The 16,711-nt window shown below is 39.7% G+C and overlaps 1 protein-coding gene across 3 annotated transcripts in view; it reads left to right on the forward strand.

Annotated features, from left to right (window-relative positions):
• Window positions 1–358: 358 nt before the first annotated feature.
• Window positions 359–16,711, forward strand: part of TLN2 (talin 2) — a gene marked incomplete at both ends in the record, with an annotated part of 183,432 nt that continues 167,079 nt past the window's right edge. For all 3 annotated transcript variants that reach the window (XM_084240393.1, XM_084240394.1, XM_084240395.1), the window contains 6 exons: window positions 359–494; window positions 2,289–2,386; window positions 3,893–4,022; window positions 5,032–5,184; window positions 7,573–7,715; window positions 9,296–9,423. In XM_084240393.1, the coding sequence (XP_084096519.1) occupies window positions 359–494; window positions 2,289–2,386; window positions 3,893–4,022; window positions 5,032–5,184; window positions 7,573–7,715; window positions 9,296–9,423 (788 nt within the window). The remainder of the gene's footprint in view (window positions 495–2,288; window positions 2,387–3,892; window positions 4,023–5,031; window positions 5,185–7,572; window positions 7,716–9,295; window positions 9,424–16,711) is intronic.

A 16,711-nucleotide genomic window follows, 5' to 3' on the forward strand; every position in this document is an offset into this window, starting at 1 on the left:
GGAGACAATCTGAAAAAGCCCACTCCTGATGAGTCCCTTGAGGAACCCCAAATAAGGGGGATGCTTGGTGAACTTCTGTGTTTCTCTCCTCCTGAGGGACTTGACTTGCCACACTATAGTAATCCTAATTCTAAGACTGTATGCTGCTGTCTTTTTTGAAATATTCAAAATCCATTTTAAAATCTTGCCATGTGAAGCAGTCTCTTTAAATTGCTGTTCTTTATTTCTCTTTCCATTTTAAAAGCTGATGTGGAGTCTGGTGTTTTTCCTTAAGTCAAATCATCATCGTGAATATCAAGGTTTATCTGTTTGTGTCTTGCAGACATTCTGAGTGAAAGTCTTCAACCCATTTTGGAAAATGGTGGCCCTGTCCTTAAAGATTTGTGTCCGCCACTGCAATGTGGTGAAGACTATGCAGTTTGAACCATCTACAGCCGTGTATGATGCGTGTCGAGTCATTCGGGAGCGGGTACCTGAGGCACAAACCGGCCAAGGTAGACCATTGGTTATTCACTGGCTTCTGGAAATGTTTGCATGTCCTTTGCTGAATAGCTAAAAAAAGAAACAGAGGTCTCGAAGTGCTTGAGGCTGTAGGCATACATGCTTTAAATGAAGTTTTTTAGTCTGAATACTACTTGCTTCCTGTGTGAGGCTTATGGTGATGGTGACCATGTCTGCTACGATATTATCACACCTACCCCCATCAGCACGATCCTCCCACATGTCCGCATCGTGCTCTGCAGTTTATGAGTCACTTCATGATCTACCAGCTCATTTGCCCTATGAAGTACTGAAGCTGCCCAAGCAACCAGCTTTTCTCCATCCTGAGCCCTGTTTCACATGCAGGAAAACGCTGCTCTCGGAGCTTAAGCAAGATTGGAACTGCCATCAGGATCCAGGCAGGCTTTATATTTCAAGTACTTTAGGGGCTTTATAAACTTCATCTCAAACATTTAATTAAAAGACATTTTGTGATACAGGTTTAAATGATTGACCACCATTAATCTGAGTTTAAACAAAAGCCTTTGGTTGTTTTCTATCTTCTTTTTGTTTTCTCTCTACATTTAATTTCTTTCTTTAGTTTGACATTTGAGAAGTTGGGATTATTCCCAAATTGATGTCTTTAGTGTGAAAGTGAATAGACCTTATCTTAAAAATTGGAAGTGTAAACTTCAAAAATAACATCAAGGGTAATTATAATAGGATGGGTCTTCTCAAAAACATCTGTTTCTCACAAAACTTGGTGATCTTTTGGCCTAAAAGCATTATTTACATTTTTTGAAACACTATTATTTTTAGTTTACTCAGAAACAAAAATAAAGTTTGCTCATAGCCTCAGTCTCAATTCAAGAATTGGTTGTCCAGTCATTTTGGTATCTTTACTTTTCTATCACTGTTTTTCTCCCAAATTTAAAATATCTTTGGATGAACAGCTATTGTCAGGAAAGTCATGATGTATGTTTTCTATGTTATTCAAAGAAAAAAATACATCGTGAATTTTCCAGTAACCCATTATATGGCTCTGGTGAAGGTATAAACCTTTATAGATCTTGAAGTTGGTTTTCTGAGAAATAGCAGGAGCACTGGCCCGCATCTGGGACTCTGATGTTCCTTTGAATCACATTCAGGAAGAGAGAAGTCTTTAGGCAGGAAATGAATATTGCTCTCTTCCTGACACCACCCTCTTTTACTTCCTGGGTCGGATTAAGGAATTTCTCTAGAGATTGCAGAATTTAATTTTCTAATGTTACTCATAATTTGGTGGTAGTGGGGTGCAAGGTATTCATGAGAACCTCCTACTTATCTTTTATAATCTATGTTGGGATGATGGAGGGGTGATTTGAGGTATAAACATTCCATTGGCCCCTCTTTGCCCAAGAGACCTTGGACTTAGGCAGTCACTTCATTATGAATTCATTCACTTAATGAATTTTTCCACAGCTGCCTGGGTTTCCTGGTTCATTTTTCATAATAAGAGATAGGGAAAGCCAAATTCAGTCAGAAGGAAATTTGCACTGCCCTGTTCCTGATGTTTCCCCAAATTATAAACAGCGCTCCTGCCTGCTGGTTTTAAGGAACGTGAAGCTATCTGTGGGCATTGTTTTTGCAGCTCCACCCGTACTCCTCATCTGCTTTTGTTCCGGTGGCTGCTGGTACGATCAAAAGGAATCGTTTCTCGGGTAAAGAACACCTACCTGCTTTCCAAGTCAGCAGGCTCGGGACCTGGGAGCCAGCTGTGGCTTCATCACCACTTCGTCTTTCATTTTTTCTTTCTGTTTGTCTTCCAGCTTCTGACTATGGGCTGTTTCTCTCAGATGAAGACCCCAGGAAAGGGATTTGGCTGGAAGCGGGTAGAACACTGGATTACTACATGTTACGCAATGGGGTATGCTGCTGATCTCGCTTCTGTTCTTTCATCACTTTGTCCCTGGGCCTTCCATAGAAACGAATGTTATCATACTGAAAAGAAGAGAACCAGCAATCGATTTTGATTCAAGGACATTTATTAATAGTTTTAATGTAATGCACTTTGTAAGGGCTGTTGAGGTAGTGGTAGAAAACATCAGCAGTCCAAATTTTTGAAAGTCCACAGAGTAATTAAAGCATCATGGAGTTAGCGGTTTATACAAGTTCCAATTACTACTGTTAGACTGGTTCGCTGTGAAATAAGAGCGAGCATCTTCCTGTAAGTATGTAGGGAAGTAACCCTGTAGCTGAGGGTAATACCAAAACCATAAGGTAGCTGGAGATTGACTATTAATCACTGTTTTTGTAAAATATGTATTTGAAATGTGAGTTTAATAACTATCAGTCACAGTAATAACACCAAAAAATGATTGTTGTTTTGGAAGTGAGGACAAGCAACGAGTAAAATGTATTGAACCCAAGATGTTGGGTTTTGGTATTTGGAGGGGATATTTGGTATATTTTTTTCTTTGAAAAACATAGAAAAACATAATAGATTGACCAGTATTTCACAAAGCAAGAGTGAAGTATGCGGCGCCAATTAATTTTGCCCTCCATAGTTTTATTTTTAAGAAGTGTTGCAAAAAAAACAAAATAGTCTTGTTTCACAATAACTCCCTAACTTATTTCCCCTTGTTTGGCCTTGTCATTATTGTGAAAACCATTTCTACCGTGATATACAGCAATTGTGGAGAATTACGGGGGTGTTATTTATGTCCTTCAAGACATCTATATGTTGAAAATTGCTGATAGCAGCACAGGAGATAATTGCAGAAGCATGCTAATACTGCCTTTTGAAAAGCAAGTCAGAATTTTCCTCTGTTAATTCTTATTAGAGCAGATTCCTCCTCGCCTTTTGGGAGGACGTATGCGCCTTTCATTTCACAGAGGTTCATTTTCTGTGACTGTGAGCTATAAATAGTACTTTGAGTGCAACTCTAGTATCTGATCTTTTTTTTTTTAAAGATTTATTTATTCATGCATCCAAGAACTGGGGTACAGGCCAGATGTGGGGAGGGTGAGAGGATTCACCAGAGACAGAGCAGGGAACAGAACAGGTAGACTGACTGAAATACACTGCTGAGGGGAGCAGCGGGCGAGGCAGGAGAGGTCTGCAGCGCCATGTGGGATTCTTGCTGACCTGCCAGCCTGGATCGAACCTGCGCTGCAGAAGCTGTGGACAACTTCACAGCGCTGCGCTCAACTGCCTGTGCCACGAGGGGAGGCCCTCTACTATCAGATCTTTATGAAATCTTTATGGAAGCAATTGGTTAGCACTGGAAATTTTGCATTAGTGATAGAAACCTCATGAAATCTTTCATGGAGGAAATCAGAGTCTGTTGGGAAAAATTCCTTTTAAAAAGTGTGTTCAGGTGTGTTTATAGTTTCTTGGGTAGCATGAAATGTTTGTGTGATTTTGCCCTAGGATATTTTGGAATATAAAAAGAAACAGAGACCTCAGAAAATCCGGATGCTGGATGGATCTGTGAAAACGGTGATGGTGGACGACTCCAAGACTGTTGGGGAGCTCCTGGTTACTATCTGCAGCAGGATAGGTGAGTGTTCCCCTGCCTTGGCTCTGGTTTTCAATTCTTTGTTTCACCCCTGTTTGGTGTGTAGGTGGTGTATGTGCTCTAACACAGAGATTTCTCCCAATTCCAGAAAGGATGTCGATTCTCCCAATTTGCAGGCCCCACTAATGGCATTGTAAACACCAACTTTTCACTAAGTCACAGTTAAAGGGAGAGTTTTTATTTTCATTTTAGGCACTTACAGGAATTTTCATCCTGAAAATGATGTTTTTGAAATCATGTACTTTAATCTCTCAGCTATTGCTGGGACTCTGGCACTGACTTACAGAATCTTCCTGAAGATTCATGGTGAGAGTCTATATAAGATTTAGTGACCTAGTCTCCTCAGAGAGCAAGTCTTCCTTCATAGGAAGTCTTTCTAGTATTTGAAGAAGATAGCTTTTTTTTAGTCCCTTCAGCCACTTACTGTTTCTCATTCTCATGCCTTCTACATCATCTCTACATTGTTCTTGAACGTTACAGAGGAGACTTGATCTTGACAATTTGAGTGACTTCACTAGCTGAATCTCATCCTGGTAGGCTTATTTGATGTGTGCTCCTTGGGTGGCCCCTAGATGCTCAACTTGGATAGGCCATTTTCTTTTCTTTTTCAAAAAGATTTATTCATTTATACATACAATAACTGGGACACAGGCCAGAGGCACAGGGGGTGAGAGGATCCACCAGAGACAGAGTAGGGAGCAGAACAGGCAGACTGACTGAAATACACTGCTGAAGGAAGCAGCGGGAGAGTCAGGAGAGGTATGCTGCACCATGTGGGTCAGCTCCCTGGCCAGGGATCGAATTCTTGCTGCAATGGCTGCGGTTAGCTTCATAGGTTGTATCTTAACACCTTGCGCCACCAGGAAGGCCCCAGAAAGTCCTTTTTCTATCCTTTGTCACCAAGGACCCCTTGGAGTATTACAGACTTGAAGCAGAAAGGAGTAGATAAAAAGGCAATTATTTAAATTGTAACCTAATTTCTGTCTTCTAGGAATAACAAACTATGAAGAATACTCTTTAATCCAAGAAACAATTGAAGAAAAGAAAGAGGAAGGGACGGGCACACTAAAAAAAGACAGGACGCTGTTGCGAGATGAGAGGAAAATGGAGAAGTTGAAGGCCAAGCTCCACACAGACGACGACTGTGAGTGTCTGAGAAGGAAGTGTGATGGAGACTTGTGTTCACACATTTCACTCCTCTCCCTTCCATCTGTATATTCCAGGGCTGGAGTTTTTGGTTTTCATTTAATCTGCAAAGATACTGACAGAAAAAAAGCTGACTGTAATACCATTTCACATCCAAAAACTAAATCTCTTAATATCAAAAATACAAATCATGCTTGCATTTTCTCCTAACATTTTTTTTTAACAGTTAGTGTGAGCTGGGCTCCAAATCAGGTTGGATGCTATGCTGCTCTTACCTCTTTTAGTTGCAGGTTTTTCCCCTCATTTCTTTTATTTTTTCCTTACACTTTATTTTGGAGGCAGAAACCAGACTGTTGGATATATAGTTTTTCACTGTGTGAATTCTGTTGCTTGCACATTGGCAGTATCATCTAATGTGTTTTTCGGTTCCTTTTAGTTACTAAGAGCTGGAAGCTGAATCAGATTCATGCGTGATTTTTTTTCAAACTGAGATAACATTAGTTTACCGTATGTATTGATTTAGGGGGATAGGGTCATACCTCCTCAAATATATGTCATCATGTCACCTACTATCAAAGCATCCATAGTCCATTTGGTCCCCACCCCACCTTCCCTGTAATAGCCTCAGTTCTTCAGTCAGATTTCTAAGGTTTGTTTCGCCAGCCTCTTTGTTTTGTTTTTCTGTATTCAGTCATATGAGTAAAATCTTCCATGCATTTGTCTTTCTCTTGACTTACTTCATTTGGCATAATCCTTTTTAGTTCCATCCATGTTGTTACAAATAACAAGAGTTTATCTTTTTTTATAGCTGAGTAGTATTCCACTGCAGTTATATACAACATTTTAATCTACTCCACTGTCAATGGGTACTTAAGTTGTTTCCATAACTTGGCTATTGTAAATAGTGCTGCGATAAACAGGACTGTATGTGTCCCTACAAATTGTGTGTGTATTGTTTTTTTTAATAAGGGCTCTTCCTTATGTGCCCTTATGTATTTCCATCAGGAAGGTATATGTGGTTATCTTCTTTTTTGTGATGTCGGTGGCCATTGATAATCGCGTAGGTCCATTATTTCCTCAGGTCTTCCAAATGGTAACATAATTCCATCATAGAAAAGTCCTTTTTGGTGTCCGCCCAATTAATTTATGGAAAAACCAATGTGTACACCTCATGTGTCCCCAAAGCCTATGCTGTGTGTACTCAGCTGTCTGGTTCCTTCTCAGGGGATCTTATTTCATGCACAGTTCACTTTGATTCTCCAGCCTCTGTCCTTCATTGCTCGTGCTCTTGCTGCTGCATTGGGAAGATGTCATCATTCTCATTATGTTTATTGATTTTCGGTGGGACTTTTATTTCCTCTAGCTCTTTCTCTATTCTCTTTTTTTCTGACTCATTTGATTTCTAGTTTCATACTTTCTTCCAAATGGGGCTTTAGTAGACAAATCCTCAGGATTTTTATTATGTGTATGATCCTCTCTCAGCTACTGAGGTCAGTCTAACACATTCCCTGTGCTATATTGTTGCTTATATTTTAGTGAGGCTTATTGTAAATACTTACCCACATGTGTGTTAAGCCCAGGGAATTGGGCCTCCCTGGTGGCACAGGCAGTTGAGTGCAGTGCTGTGAAGCTGTCCGCAGCCTCTGCAGTGCCAGTTCAATCCCTGCCAGCCTCCAAGCATCCCACATGGAGAGCGGACTTCTCCTGTCTTGCCTGCTGCTCTCCTCAGCAGTGTATTTGTCAGTCTGCCTGTTCTGTACCCCGCTCACCCTCCCGCGCATCTGGCCTGTACCTCGGTTCTTGTATAAATAAAATAAAAAATCTTTAAAAAAAAAAAAAAAAGCCCAGGGAAGATTGTAGGAATGAGAGCTGTGACTGATGCTGAGGAGTGATCCATTTCTGTGCACCTAGATACCAGGCAAATGTTTGTGGGAGATCCAGCTGGGCCATGGACAGGATCCTATCAACTCCCCCTTCTTAGTGTCCTCTGTTCCCCTCCTCCCCATTACTTTTGTTTTCCTCTTTTCTACTTAGGATCAAAGGTAACTCATTATGCTTAGAATATGTTAATTACTTAATGAGACTAAAGTGTCTACTCTAATTTAAAGGAAAGTTCTAAATTGGTTGTCCTGGCATATTGTAAATTTATTGTGGTGCTTTAGCTAACTTGAGAATGGTAAGGAATTTTCTCTCATTTGCTTCACGGGATGGTATATGTAAAATTATTTTGCAAAGTTAAAAAACACAACTTTAATATAAAGATTAGCTGTAACTAAACATCACATATTATAGAAATCTGCATCTGCATCTCACTGCTGTTTTGATAAATCCCTGTTCACTAAGAGGAAAAATAAACACTTCTTTCATACATCTTGTCATGTTGCAGTAAATTGGCTGGACCACAGTCGAACATTTAGAGAACAGGGCGTCGATGAAAATGAAACGTTGCTGCTTAGACGGAAGTTCTTTTACTCGGATCAGAATGTAGACTCAAGGGACCCGGTGCAGCTGAACTTGCTGTATGTTCAGGTACAGTATTTAGTCCTCAGACACTGGGGTTGCTGAGATTTCAGGAAGCTACTGTGTCCTGTGAGCAGGAGCTTGGCTCTGCCTTGCTCTGTGTTTGTGGTATCCAGTTTCCAATGGGCACAGCTCATGGGTTCCCCACACATATTCTGGGTATGGTATAGACAAGTATTCAGCATGAGAGGCAGGATCTCCAGGAGAGGGCCTCTCTTGGCCTTGCTTTGGCCTCCCTGATTAGAACCTGTGGCTGGTGGTTTCTCTCTTCCTGGCTTTGAAAGGCATTTAGCTGGCTTACCATTTTACATGCACTAAAGTTTTCTTGGTTCACATCTTAGAATACAAGTGAATGTACTTCTCATTAACTGAAAGCTGTCCTCTCAATAACCTTTTATATCCTTATTGGAAACTGTTTAAACTCATGCAAGTCCTTTATCTTACCATGTTGCAGTTTCCCAATGTGTAAGATGTATACTTGGCTCTAGATGAACCCCCAGTGCTTCTTTTTGGTTCAAGGAAAAGATCCATATTTCTTTGTTCTTATCTCCAGCTCCTCCTTTTCTTTCATTCTTTCCTTCCCTTGGTTAATCTCGCTCCCCATAGACATAGACAGGGGTCAGAAAAATGCAGCCATGCTGTCTGCCTGAATTTGTAAATAAAGTTTTATTGTAACATTGCTCATTCATTTATGTATTACATGTTGGTAAATCCCCTTACACATTACATAGTTGTTGACATGTTGTCCATGGCTGTGCTCATGTGAGCAGAGACTGGGATAACCCATAAGGTCTAACTAGGCCTTTACTGGAAAAGTTTGCTGAGCCCTGTCTAATTGGATGGAAGAATGGCATGTACGGAGAGCTAGGAGGAAAGGGACAGGAAGGGAGCTAGTGGGACAATAAGAAAATGCTTGTCTTGAGGTTCAGAGCATAGCTTAGAGCATCCATCTGAGAGCAGTGTGGGGTCATTTAACTAGAGATAGGAAAAAGAGAAAGAAGGGGAATAATTAGCAATAGCAGTGATGGATTAAGAACTGGGAGGGGAACCACAGATACAGTGTGTTTGCAATTCTAGCTTCTAAGTTTGTGCATTGACATACCATTTCCTCTAAATATCTGCAGTATTGGATATTTTCTCTCTCTCTCTTCGATTGCCTTTATCTTGACATGGAGATTGGATTGATTCTATTTCTAGATACATTCTCTGTTAGCTTTGTGACTTAGGGTCATAAAAAGTAAATTGTCTTTCTTTTTTCCTCCCCTCTGACGCTAGTCATTTCACAAGGATTTCCTCTTCCCTCTATTTTGCATGCTCACTTCTCCCTTCCTAGATTATACTCAAACTTAAGTTTTAATACACTCGATATTGCTGATGCTTTCTGTGTATAAGCCATTTTGGGCAAAGACTTTCCATCTGCTTTAGTCCTGTGCTACTGTCACCTAAAGCAGCCGGATTGTATCACTGTGGGTTGCTCGGCATTTTTCCCTTGCTCCACGGGGCGGGTGCATCTGGGTGCAGAAATATATCAATGGATAATGTATCTTCCCCCCAAGCGTCTGATGCTTTTGCTTCCTCTTGTGTTTCAGGCTCGGGATGATATCCTGAACGGCTCCCACCCTGTCTCCTTTGAGAAAGCTTGTGAGTTTGGTGGATTTCAAGCCCAGATACAATTTGGACCTCATGTAGAACATAAACACAAACCTGGATTCTTAGAGTAATTGATCTTTTGTTTTTCTTTTTTCCCCCTTTTGTCCTCTCCTCTTTTTTTCACTATTTAATTTTGAAGCGCCTATGCAAAATGCACACTCTAGTGCCACTCAATTATGGAATTATTAGCTTTTACTCAGTTAAGAACAAGATCAAATTTGTAAACCTTAGGGAAAGCAAGAGCCTGGAACTTCAGTGCTGGGATGACTATGAAGGTCATCTCCTCCAAATTCAGCCAGCGTGTGACTCCCTCTAGTCTACAGTCTGTATGTAGTACCCCCACCAAGCCATTGTCTAGCCTATTCTAGGATATCTCTGGAGTTAAAGAACTCGGACCATTAGAACATTCCTTTTCAAAACTGGATCAAATTTTATCTTCTTTCCTTTCTTTGTATGAATGACTCTTGTACTAGAATGACAGTACTTATTGTTTACGTTCTGTATTACAATGTTATGAATTTTTCATTGCTCGATTGCTCACAAAGTGTGATACATACATGAAGTGCTTGATCCCCTCTTTTCACCCATTTAGTCATTGGTTCTCACTGATAAACTAATAGGGTTATTTTTTTCTGATTCAATACTCAAAAGAAAATTAACCCTACAAAGCATCATGGCCCACAGTTCATGGGACTTAGGGGGTGTATACTAAGATTTTGTATATTTCTTGCTTTGATGACATTCCTTTATCACTCACTACTTCCCTTTCCTGCTTTATCTTAGTACAGATGAAACATTTGACTGAGAACACACACACACCCAACACAACGCAACACAACACCTCACGCCAAAGAGTCTTGACGTGATGACCTAGAGTCTAACTTGTAGAGACTTTGAAAGTGGGACCAGATGTGAATGCTGACCAGGGATAAATGGATGTCAGCTTTTCTCTAGGTTACGCCAGCATGACATGTGTTGAGAAGATTATACATTGTGTTGTGTCTAAATATATTGAGGGGAGAGGGTAATGTAAATGCTTATTCGGCCTTTGACCCCATTTTCATTTTGGTGGAAACTAATTGGGATCAGCATATGCCCTGGAATAAGAAGGAAATGTGACTTTTCTCCTGGTAGCAGAGGATGCCTGTGCTACTGTCCTGCTACACGCTATTTGGGCTAACCCGAGTTATTACAAAAAAACTTTAGTCTTGGGTAATGAATCCCCAGGGCCTTTCCAAAGTGATGCTTTGTTCAATAACATACTGTACGGTGACCCTGAGTCTCTCTGGTGCTGAGCAGATCCTGTCGCTTACTTTGCTCTGTATTTTCCAAATGAGTCCTATGGCTAAGTGTCCTTCAAGCCCATTTCTACCCAGTTGGTCTGGTTTTCTTTGTGCAAAAGCAGCAAGAAGCTTGCCTTTTTCTCAGATCTGTGACATAACATGTCTTATGAAAGCTCATGAGCACAGGATTCTTTAAGGAGTTTCATATTCCCACATTCTAGCCTCACAGCTCTCCCCTCAGACAAATTTCGTTTCCTATGCCTGTGGATTATAGCAGTGGAAATGGATAAACACCAAGAACTGGTTAGGGCCTGGACAAAACAACGTATTTTCTATTTTCTCTTTTAATGACTGATGAAGAATGGGAGAAAATGGAGAGCACATTTATAAACCAAAAATTTTTTAAGTAAAATGTTTACCCATGTTTAGATGCTTATAACTATAAATCTAAGTGGTCCCGATGAGAAAGGTGATCCAAACATAGCCGTCTGTTGACTTCCTTAACAGATGATGATGCTATACTTTCATTAATACCTTTTCTCTTGTGCTTTGGGTTAGCTAATCCTCGGGGCCATCTGGAGAGTTGAGAAAGCTGTATCTTTTATGTAATAGATATGGAAGAAGAGGCATAAATCTGAGAACTGATTTGTTCAGTTTGTCTGCAATTTGTTTCTGACATGTGACATTGGGCCCTACCACTTGCAAAGGGATTCCTAGTCTCAGGGCAACATTGCCTTTTTCTCTGCTCTCCAGCTATGCCGCAAAAGTAGGAAGGTACTTAAAAATGTCATTATGAGGTGCTTTGTGTTACTGGTTGTGCCGGCTATATCATGGCAAATTCATTGTACCACTCACCATTTGTGTGGAGATTATAAACAGTCTGAGAAAATTAGTATTGCTCACATGGTGTCTACTGCAATTTATGGGCCTGTCGAATGTGTCTTCCCTGTACTCCATTAAAGATGTCCCTTCTCTTAATAATCTAGGTAGCCAAGGTTAGACAGTTGTATTCAGTCAGTTTTCTTATTTCTGATTATAATGCAAATACCATGTCTCTAGTGGTCTCTGTTCTCTTGCTCAGATTCCAAATTAAAACAAACTTATTATGCCTGCTGGCAATTTTTTTCCTTATGAATTTGATTTACTTTATAATTAGACCAAACCTAGTCTAGGTAATGAGGCATTTTCATTTAATGTAGATGTTTAATTGTGTACATTATTGCACATACCGTACAGGTAAAATTTCCTGTGGATGTTTCTTTCCTCTTAATTAAAGCAAAACAGTGAGATCACATTTCCCTGATTGTGCATTGCATAATTGGGGCCTGTTTTTTGGGGTAACTTGTCTGGACTGTGCCACTGGCTGACTGGCTGTGTGTCCAGACATTATGTTTTTTCCCCATGTAACTCTCATGTGAGCTGTCCACTTCAACAATTCAGAGTTTTAAAATAAATAGTGCAGAGGTTGGAATTGTCACAGAGCCAGGTGAGAGTCAGGGAGAGATCTCAGCCACATAGCTTCTGGGTGAGGTACTTGGAGGTATGTGTAGTGAAAACATTTCCTCAATTTTTCGTCAGACTGCTTCACCTTTCTTCAGACCCTTTAATAATTTCTGCACTCAGTGATGCCTTAGTGAAGGTATTGATACAGAATAATTAAAATCCGAGATAAAAGATTTTCAGAGTTTTCAGGGATTTAAGGATTATTTAATGTCTCCTATCTGCTCTGTAGATGGGGAAAATTAGGTACTTATTTTCAGAGATAGGTTCAGAAGCAGGGAGAGCTAGAAGTCAGAAAACAGCCATTTCTCCCCAGTTGAGTCTCATGTGCCTTTTCTGCACAATACTATTCCTTGGGTCATCTCCAAAGAGTCCCAGAAAGGGACATTTTATCAGAGCATGAAGTGTAAGCAACACAATCTAATAATTAGATATATACGTTATACTCTTGTTCAGAAGAACAAAAGCATGACATGTGTTCTTCCTTAACTTGTTGAGGACTTCGTGTGTGTTCTAGTTTGTGAGGTATAGAGGAAGTGCAAGGAGATTCTAATTCTGTGCTGTTTTTGAGACTATAGCCTACTTGGCAAATTAACAATGTGAAATTATTGTTATAGAGAATTACAACTTGGTTCTGATTTCAACAAATTCTAAACTTTTATACTAAGTTTTGGATGCAGGATAGCCTATTTAGGAGTCCAAAGTTTTTGCAGTGCAGACTTTAAAAATTATTATGGATTATTCTAAAAATGCGGCAAGAGTATGCTGCAAGAAGCAATGTTGATCAAAGAATTTGGCAAAAAAAGAATACAACCACAAAACATATAACCACTAACTTCTGGACCCTTAAAATCATTGTGGAAAACTTTAAGAAGTGATCAGAGTCAGAGCTTTCTATGAATTTATGGTATCAGAAAAAATTAGATTTACCAATACACTTAAGTTGAGTCTATGTTATAAAACAAAGATAGCTCTAGGTGATGCATATAAGTGTTCACTGTGTAATTCTGTGTTTGAGATTTTTTTGTAATAAAATGTTGGGGAAAGATTGGGGTGGCCTAAAAAATAGGAAAAAAAATTTTGTAACTGCAAAACTAGTTTTAGGGAGTTAGGGTGGGAAAGAGATACAAACTTGATAAGAGTTCTGCAAGGTGAATTATGGAAACAAAGCCAGAAATTGTATGGTAAATGGAATGCACAGAAAGAGATAGGCGAAATACTTGCAAATAGTTAAGCATCATAGCTGAATAGAAGTAATCAAATCTACCACTTAATGGAATTTCTCATTTTGAATGGAATTTTTTTTTCAAGTCTGGTTGTTATTTCTAAGACACACTAAAAAAAACTGAAGATAGATTAAAGATATTGAAAAATGATACATTAGGATATAAGTTGTATCAAAGCTAGAGAGGTGGTGTCACAGAAAATATGCTTTGGCAAACAAAGCATAAGTCGAGATAAGGAAAGTCATGATGAAGGTAAGACTAGCTCACCAGGATAACGTACTAATTTATTTACCTGTATACACTTAATATTACCTTAAATATGTAAAGGATAAATAAACAGTGTTATAAGGAGAATGTCAGACATACAATTTTATTTATTTATTTATTTTTTTAAAAAGATTTATTTATTTATTTATACAAGCACTGGGTAGTCAGAAGCACGGGAGGGTGAGAGAATTCACCAGAGCCAGAGCGGGGAGCAGAACAGGCAGAAGGACCGAAGCACACTGCTGAGGGGAGCAGCAGGCGGCAGGAGAGGTCTGCGTGCCATGTGGGACCCTCCTCCGGTGGCCGGGGAGCAGCCGGGGATCGAACTGGAGCTGCAGAGGCTGCGGGCAGCTTCGCAACCCAGCGCTCAACTGCTGCGCCACCAGGGAGGCCCTGGACATACAATTTTAGTGGAATAATTTAATATACCTCCCCCAGCGAGTAATTAGTCAAACAAAATCAAAGAAAGAAATGAAAACATTATAGTCAAAAAAGAAAATACTGAAATAGAAACCATAGAGAGGGTCAAAAAGACCTAAAAGAAATCTGGGTAGATCCATTTCAAAAGAAATTGCTTTATCAGTTTAAAATGTACCAATTACAAAATAACAAAACAAAAACTTAGCTTATTTCAGAGGATAAAAAAAAAACAAACACCTCCTTACCTTAATTCAGACCTAGCAGGCCTGTAGTATCAAAATTGAAGACCATAAAAATAGGCCATATAAAACTTTTAAACTGAATGTAGTTTCCCTACTCACAAAAATTAATAAAATATTAACTGTTCAATATATATTTCTATGTAAGTGCAAGTTATTACTGAATAGGGTTTCTTCCATGCCTTTATACATGGTAGTTACAAGACTTTGGGGATACAGCAGTGGAAAACACTGTCAAACATTCCTACCCTTGTGGAACTATAGCAAAGAGGCAGGTAATAAGTAGTAATGAATAAGGAAAATTCACAATAAGGAAAGAAAAAATTATCTTAGGATTGAAAAAATGAAACTCATTAGTTGTAGGTGACATGATTATCCATATAGATAATCCCCTCAATCTGCAGAGAAGCTTATTAGAACTAATAAAAGTTGCAAGACCTCTGGGAAAAAGAGCATTGTGTAACAGCAGATGGGATTCCTATCCATGATCACACAGAAAATGTCACTGAAAAAAAAAGCTGCCTTCTATAATAACAAGAAGTATAATTTACCAGTGACACGTCAAAATAGCTCCAAGACCTAACTGATAAAGTAAGCAAGTTCATTGATGAGCATAAAATTTTGAATAAATGTAGTAATTTGCTATGTTCATGTAGAGGAAGACTTGATGTCATAAAAACAACTCTATCCAAATTTACTTTTAATTCAGTTCATTTCCAAAGAATGTCTCATTTATCAAGTAATAAGAAAAACTAATCTTATAAGTAATAAGGAGATCTCAATAAAACTATAAGGAAAAAATCAATATGTCCTCTTCAAGGCTTGAGAATGACGAAGGCTAATTGATGTTACATGGAGAACTCTCCCAATTTCTTACAAAGCTGCAGTAATTAAAATACTGTTATGACTTAGAATGACACATGAAGTCTTAAAGGTTAATAAATATACTTTATTAAAATTAAAATAAGCAAAAGACATCACCAAATTAAGAGTGAAGCTCTAGACTGGAAGAAGAAATTTGCATACTTAACCCTGTTTGCTTATTCCCCCGGAAGTATTTCACTGAGAAAACAAAAAAATGCAGGGTATGAAACTCCACTGAGGAAGAATAGAATTTAGAGTGGACTTGGAAAAATTTCCCCACAAACTCAAGATAATTCTACTGTCAACAAGCAAAGCTTTGACACAGTAGGAGGTCTTAACTCAGTTTTTCTCTTGGCATCTGTTCAAACACATATTCCTTCTTAGGAGCTGGTCTTCTATGTGCTTTTTGTCAGAATAATTTGACTGTAGACTCTGTTTTCAAAATAGCAGTGAAGCAAAGATTTCAGTTTTTGTTTTTTACCAGCTTTGTCTTCTTATTCCTCACTGCTACCTGACATGCCCACTAAATTAAAAGTCAAATACCATCAAAGGTCGCTTTCCTCTGTTTCTGCACTGTTGTTTCTGTTTTGTTCCCTTCTGTCCTCGCCCCTGATGGGGTAGAACTCTGCTTTCACTTTAGGGGGGTGGTGCCTGCACTGGACCCTCATAGCAGCAGCCTCCTGGGGTTAGGTTACGTTCTTCCATCTCCCACCTTAGTTACATTCCAACTCAGAATTCTCAAACCTCTGGTTTCATCCAGCCCTCAGCTGTCTGAGCCTAAGTAATGAGGCATACCTGTCTCAAAACTAAATGGCACTGCAGTTGGTCCAGGAGCACAGACCTGTTGTGTGGCTGAAATAGTTTCTCCAGCCCTTCCCTGTGCTTCCCTCATGCCGTCTTCACTCTTCTTAACTCCCAAAGCATTTCCATCTGATCCAATGCTTCCTTCCACTGGTGGTATCCCCTCATTAACCAGGACTCAATCACCCAAACATTTTCATCTTTGAGTCTATATTCAAACCCAGGCATATCTGATTCCATCATTTGAGCTCTCTGCCCACCGTGCTGGGATCTATAGCATACATCAGAATCATCTAGAGAGCTTGTTAAACACAAGCTTGTTAAACTGCTGGTCCTCACCCCACAGCCTCCTGTTCAGCACTTTTGGGGTGAAGCCTGAAAGTCAGCACTTCTAACACATTCCCAGAAGGTGCTGATGCTGCTTGTCCTGGGAGCAGACTTCCAGAATCTTCATTGATACCACATTTGAGATGTCGTTAGTCATCTGGTGAGTCATCAGAAATGCTGGAATCAGGAACCTGAGTGTTGCTGAGTCCTTTGGGTGACTGTCCCAGCTGCTCCTCTCTACCCGCATCCCCTCCAATCCTCCACTTGTGCACTCCACTCTTGTGTGCGTGTGTAATGAAGCCCTCACTCCCCATGAATGAGGGGACAGCCTTTGTTTTCCTTCCACATCAGCAGTACTCCTAGGTGGGGAGCTCTTCTCCTTTTTAGATGCTAATACCAGTGTAGGAGGCAGTGATTGTCCCTGTCGT

The sequence above is a fragment of the Talpa europaea genome, assembly GCF_964194135.1.
Source record: "Talpa europaea genome assembly, chromosome: 8".
NCBI classification, from domain to species: domain Eukaryota; kingdom Metazoa; phylum Chordata; class Mammalia; order Eulipotyphla; family Talpidae; genus Talpa; species Talpa europaea.